Source organism: Acipenser ruthenus, chromosome 53, assembly GCF_902713425.1.
Source record: "Acipenser ruthenus chromosome 53, fAciRut3.2 maternal haplotype, whole genome shotgun sequence".
Taxonomy (NCBI): domain Eukaryota; kingdom Metazoa; phylum Chordata; class Actinopteri; order Acipenseriformes; family Acipenseridae; genus Acipenser; species Acipenser ruthenus.
The window spans coordinates 5,744,341-5,751,262 of record NC_081241.1 but is presented as its reverse complement, the minus strand read 5'-3'; the positions used below and the strand labels follow the sequence as shown (position 1 = coordinate 5,751,262).

The window sequence follows — 6,922 nt, the reverse complement described above, 5'->3', positions numbered from 1 at the left end:
TGTGTAATACAGACCCTACCTCAGCCCCTTCAACTAGTGCTGCTGCTACTGCACTGATCACTGCCCCTAGTGCTGCCCTTTCTCCACTAGCTTCAGCTGGATTTTCATATGTGCTTATAAATCCATTGGATCTCTCTGCTTCTCGTCTAAGGATTTCCTCATAGCGCTGCCTGACCGCCTCTATCTCTCTCCTGTGTTTCTCCTCGTACTCTCCCCTCTCTCTCTCTCCCTTCTCCATGCAATCCTCCTTTTCTTGCTCTGCCCTTTCTCTCTCCTCTCTCTTTCTCCTCAGCTCTTCCTCCAGTTTCATCCTGTGATTCTCTCCCTGTTCTTTCCTCAGCTCTTCCTCCAGTTCTCCTATCCTCTCCTCCAGCTCTCTGATCTTCTCTTCTCGTTTCTGGATTTCCAATCTCATCTTCCTTTTCGTGTTCTCCAGTTCTTTCAGGTGCTTTGCCCTCAGTTCCTCTTCCTCCCTCAATATTGTCTCTTCCTTCTCCTTCAGTATCTCCTCTTGTCTTTGTCTGATCTTTGCTTCTGCTTGCTGGTACATCTCACTGGTGTAGTAGCTGCCGTTGTTTCCCTTCACCATGTTGTCTATCTTGTCCAGGAGCTGTGTGACCTGAGTGCGATCACTCCTGTCCTCATTGTTGAGAACAAGATGCCTGTTCCCACATTTCTCAACAAGCTGCTGGAGCTCCTTGCTGCCTGTCTGAATATAATCCTCAATGGTCTTGCCTTTCAGTTTGTCACTGTGTGTGAAAAGGAGCATCATGTACCTCCTCACAGCCTCCTCACTGAATATCTCCTGGACTGTCTCCACTGCTCTCCTGTCTTCCTCTGTGAATCGGCCCACCGGTATCACCATGAGGAAAGCATGTGGTCCCGGGGCAGACAGAGAAACACAGCTCCTAATCTGGAGTTTGTCCTGAGAGAGCTCTGGAGTGTCGATCACAGCAACACATCTCCCAGCCACTTGTCCTTTTCTCTTCTCACACTCCCTCGTTACTGCAGAGGAGCTGGCTTCAGATCTGAACTCCTCTCTGCCCAGGATGGTGTTTCCTGCTGCACTCTTCCCAGCCCCAGTCTTCCCAAGCAGCACCATCCTCAGCTCAGGGGGACTGGGAGGCGCTTGGTTATCTGCAAGGGGAGCCTCTCCTTCACCTGTGGAAACTGAAAAACAACAACTTTATTGTTTCAGAAAAATGAAATGTCACATCTGTGACTGTGCTTGACTTTGTGAATTATGTCTCTAAAGCACCACAGATATTCTATGATTAACCTGCAAGTCAGATTTATACATGATATTACTGTAGTATTATATACTGTAGTAGTATATATAATATTGAAAAACACATTTTATAGAGAGTATTTAAAGCATCAATCAATGTTTTATTTGTTCAAGGACCGCAAGCAAGCTTCAATGTCACGACTAATAACAAAGATTGACTGCAGGTCAATACAGCAGGTAAGCTAGCAATGATTTTGCCTCAAGAAGTCCCACAGAAAGACTGAACTACGTATTTGCCTCAGAAAGATGATTTTACTGAACTGAGAGTCGGGGATTAAAATGAATACTTACTGTTGGGACGTAGTCCTTCAATGCTGTTCCTTCTCCTGAAAGGCAGCTTGGATTCCTCTGGCTCTTTCTCCAGCTCCTCTTCCTTCATTTGCTTCCTCAATTTCTCCATCATCTCATCTTCTCTTCTAAACTGTTCCTCCTCATATTTCTGTTTCATCTCCTCTTCTATCCTACACTGTTCCTTCTCATATTTCTGTTTCATCTCCTCTTCTCTCCTCCTCAGTTCCTCTTTGTGTTTCTCATTCAGCTCCTGTTCCTTTAGTCTAATTCTTTCTTCTACATCCTGGTAAATCTCATTTGGAAGGTAGCAGCCTCCACTTCCCTTCACCATGTTGTCTATCTTGTCCAGGAGCTGTGTGACCTGAGTGTGATCGCTCCTGTTCCTATTGTTGAGAACATGATACCTGTTCCCACATTTTCCAACAAGCTGCTGGAGCTCCTCACCAGCTTCCTCAATGTGCTGCTCAATCGTCCTGCCTTCCAGTTTATCCCCGAAGGTGAAAAGGATCATTGTGTTCCTCAGAGCTCTCTCACCAAAGAGCTCCTGCATTTTATCAAAAGATTTGTAATACTCTTCTACTTGATACACCGGTATCACCAGGAGGAGAGCGTGGGGTCCCGGGGCAGACAGAGGAACACATCTCTCAATCTTGAGCCTGTCTTTATTTAACAAGTCTGGAGTGTCGACCACAGTGACCCGTCTCCCAGACACTTCTCTTGTTCCCATCTCACACTCCTCCGTTACATCAGAGGTGATGAATCCCGCTCCAAACTCCTCTCTGCCCAGGATGGTGTTCGCTGATGCACTCTTCCCAGCCCACTGTCCCCCAAGCAGCACGATCCTCAGCTCAGATAGATGGTGCAGCTCTTGAGAAACAGTTTCTTCAGCCTCTTGTTCTGCAGCCATGATTCCCCACCCTGTTAAAGGGAAAGAACAGTTTGTTCCTCTTAGAAATGAAAGCTTTCCATGTGAAGCCCTGGATTAGTTTTCTCCTCTTGTTGCCGTGCTGTGCTGAAAGAACACTCCCTGTCACACACAGCACTGGCATGTTCCTGTATGTGTGGAGCTGCTGTACAGAGACACAACTAGCAAGCTCTTCTATACAATAGTGCAGATTAATTAGGAGAATCAGTGAAGTGTCTGAATTATTTGTCAGCAGGTTTGTAGCATTAGCAGTTTGATTTCTTGTTTGTTCTTTCATGTGCTGTGCAGATGTAAGAATGTCCCAATAATTTGTCCAGAGAAGCTCAGGACTAGATTTCTTCACACAAATTGTTACAAATATTCTAAAAAATATCAACATTTAACCTAAGCACACTCAATAATAGTAGTCACATCTGAAATGGAAAGGTCCATCTGGACAAGGATAAGGGAAGCAGTGTCGATGGTACTGAAGAGAAGGGGGCACAAGAATTTTAAAAGGGCTTGCAGGTATGTAGAATCAGAGAGAGGAGGGCGGTGCAGAGGATGGCATTTGAACTCGAGACTGTGCACCTCCTACCCCCTAGACACCCTTATCAGCAATACTGTTTAACTGTTTGATTATAATATTTATAATTAGCCATCTCTGGTTACAGTGTAATGCAGGGCTCAAGACTGACATCAAAAAGTTGTCTCCTTTTTGTTTGTTTTGTTTGCTTTTAGCCTAAACAGATGTTCTAAAACAGTCCCCTAATTTACATATATGCATATATGAGTGCATTTTGAAGCTATATTTATTTTCCCACATCTGTCTGTGAAAGCTGATCATGAAGCATCCCTGTGAGAGGAGCGTGTTTCTAATTGTCATTCTGACACCACTGCTGCAACTTCAACAAAAACATTTCATATTTCAGGGCTCTAAACTGGCAACAAAAAGAGCAAGACCAAAATGGCCTTCAGTTCAATTACATTTGTAGAGGCACCAAAGCCACTAAACATAAGACAATGCCAAAGTGTAGGATGCTGTGTAATTTTAACTAGGATTCCTATAGAAAATTAATTATTGGCCACCAAAGAAACAGTACAGTTTATCTTATAAATAACTATATATGTATTCAGAAAATGCTTGCATTTTTTTTTTTTGTCAACCAGCAGCCTAGATTGGAGCCTGCGAGGACCGTTTTTTGTTCAATTTTAATTTGTCCCCACGAGAATCTACAAAGAAATATATTTTCTGCAGCAATGACATTTCAATAAAACATTACTTTAATGAGTTTGAATCAATCAGAACAATAACATTGCACCTTTAAATCAAGCTCAATGTAAAATATCATTCAGCCAGTGCTATATATATATATATATATATATATATATATATATATATATATATATATATATATATATATATACATACACACACACATAGTCTAGAAACTACATATTTGCTGGACAAAAATGTATTATTGCTGAGTAATTATTATTTAATTGTTTTAGGTATTCAATGTTTTTTTTGCAGTGCAGTTTAAAATTTAAAAGGGAACTGTTATTTACAGGGTTTATACACTTTTGTAGTTAAAGTTGACATTTAAAGTCACTGTTTTGCCTAGCACAATAATAATGCTCTGCCCCTTCCAAACGCACTGACTGTGTCTCTTCTCAACTAGTTTAACTTTTCCAGAACCTCCCAGACGGTCAGCGAGGCAGCCATGCAGAACGTCACATCCGTCAACCTGAACAAAACTGCTCACTGCAATACACTTTCAGACCTGTCAAGTCTTCCTTATTTGCCGGGACTTTGGTGTTTTTTTGGGAACTTTTCAAAACTTACTGTTAAACTTTAAGTCTGCAAAAAGTCATGTACGGTCTGTGGTTACTGCAATCTCCGTATGTACTTAGCAGTGTTTAGGACCCAGGGGAGGCCTGTGGCCGGCATGCATTCAGTATTTGCTCTTCTGCTTCGCGTGCGATAAGCACTCCCGGGTTAAATAAACAAAAGATATTGATACAAATTTCAAGTTTACACAACAACATATTCTCACATACCCGTAAGCAAAGTTGAAAAAGGTCATATTTTATGTAAACTATGCAGGACTGATTTTAACAGTGGGAGCAAGAATGCTGTTTGTGGTAAGGACAAGATCACAAAATCACCAATAAGCCAGCGACGCTCCGAAAACCTGGGCTTTAATTACGCTGTCCCTTCGTTGTTAAGATCCAACACAGCCGATCTCCACCGCGATTTTTACATTCTTCAGTCCGGGGCTTTATAGGAATGATCGCCATGGCCAAAGAGACAGAGATTTTGTGATTTTAAAGAAAATAAATCCATGAAATTGACGTATTTTCATAGGGGATTCACCCCTATAACCTTGCATAAGACGGTCACGTGATCATATTTAGCCAATCACGGCGTTTGATTTATCCAAGCCATTTTATAAGTGTTCTTATTTGCTTATATAATTAATGTGTTCACACTGATGCCTGCACTGAATCCCGTCACACAGAATCCTCACTGCGTGTTCATGCGCTGCTCCAGTGACACTTTACTATGGGGTTGACATGTGGGTGAAGAGATTTAACATTTACTTAAATATTTAGCAAATGTTAAATCTTTTTTTTTTTGAGATTTTGCTGGCCAGTTAAATATTTAGCTATAAATCTTTTTAGAGATTTAAGATTTAGTTAAATATTTAAGTTCACAAAATCCAGATTTATTTGCCAACAGCTAAATCTTGATCCTCAAGATAAATATTTAATAATATATATATATATATATATATATATATATATATATATATATATATATATATATATATATATATATATATTAAAATAAAGAATTAGCAATTCAATGTTGAAAACCTGATAAATATTTTAAGATTTATAAATGATATCTGGATGTACACATTTAAAAAATATATATTTATAAATCTGGGTAAAAATACTAGATATTTAAGTTAAATCGGAAAAAAAAGTCATTAAAGACATTTTTTAAACATAGCCCCCCATTCTTAACGATACCACTGAAGAGAAATTCACAACTCTTCAGTTTTGCTATGCATTGAAAATTCTGCAAGTAGGGGATAATGATGTATTTTTTTCCCGCGATCCGTAGGGACTATTTAATAGCATAAGTTCTCCTCCGTTAACAATATCTCATTCCCGCACACCGCGTGTATATTACATTTAGAGATCTATAAATAGATGTAGGCCTGCATATAATAATGATGATGAACACTGTAATACAGTGTGGAATCGGAGTATTTCAGACCGTTTTGGTTTCGTTGTGGTAAAAATAAAGACATTATATAAGGGGATAACAGCAATTGAACCACAATCAAGTTACTTACAGTAAAATAACCTGAAAGAAAACCACTCGTAAGTATCATAAACTTTTCTAAACTACTCAACTGAGAAAATAACCAAGTTTTGCCATCTTTTGTGCAGACTGCTTTCTCCGTTTTTTCTGGTCTTTTTTTCAGAGATGGCATTAGTATAGAAATCCATGTCCTTGAAGGGGTCGTGTTTGTTGTTGGTTTTTAACAACTGAGGCAGTTAATGATGCAAATCATGTAATCATGTTGTTTGTATCCAAACACTTTCTAATGCAGGCGTCGAGTTGCTGTAGCTGAAAAGGCACTGCGGATATAAGGCCGTGAATAGACTTACATTTTCAGGGGCATATTTGCTGGTATTTCTGTGACATTCGCTAGTTTTTATAATATCATCAATGTGCTTTTAAATATAACAGTATATTATTAATCATTCGCATAATACAGTGTATTGTATCTATTTTCTCAACTCACTGCCGTGTTTTACATAATAAAAACTCACTCAATCACTCGGGTCCCAACGCACTCCACACACACAAAACCAGGTTCAGTGTGTGTAAATACACGCATCACTAGCTTGATTTCAAGAAAACAAGCAGCACAATAACTGATACAAAATAGTTTGGGCAAAGACTGAAACAGGGGATAAACTTTCACACACTTTTAAACAAATATTCTGCTAAGAACAACTGATTTGTGTCCATATGTGTTCCTAAAGCAAAGAAATTACTATACAAGTCCAAATGCTGTAACTGTAACTCACCGTGATGCGGATGAAGACCTGCCGTGGCTGCGATCTCTGAAGAATGTGTTGATTCACTGACACTGTTTAGGGTGTGTCCATGATGCCACCAGCCAAATTAACCTTTTAAATTCGTCCCAATTGTGTCTTGACTAACACTGCTTTTATCACTGATATATAGAGGTAGAGATATTATATATTATGGCAGGACTGTAATATGGTTGCAATGTTCTTTCCATTATAAACCTCTATCTTGTGCAGCTCCAAAAGTGGGGTTAAGTCCAATCAACAACCTGCGTTTTTTGGACGGGAGGTACTCGAGCTGAAACCTCCAGACAGAAGGGGTA

At 39.7% G+C, this 6,922-nt stretch overlaps 1 protein-coding gene across 1 annotated transcript in view; it reads right to left on the bottom strand.

Moving 5' to 3' along the window:
* The window catches only part of LOC131723164 (GTPase IMAP family member 8-like), an 8,040-nt gene extending 1,347 nt beyond the window's left edge, over nt 1-6,693 (bottom strand). Inside the window, exons 1-3 of the mRNA XM_059016636.1 lie at nt 6,597-6,693; nt 1,580-2,497; nt 1-1,170 (exon numbers count right to left, since the gene is read on the bottom strand). The exon at nt 1-1,170 is cut by the window's left edge and continues 1,347 nt beyond it. Of these exons, the coding sequence (XP_058872619.1) occupies nt 1-1,170; nt 1,580-2,486 (2,077 nt within the window). The 5' untranslated portion in view covers nt 2,487-2,497; nt 6,597-6,693. The remainder of the gene's footprint in view (nt 1,171-1,579; nt 2,498-6,596) is intronic.
* Between the last annotated feature and the right edge of the window lie 229 nt (nt 6,694-6,922).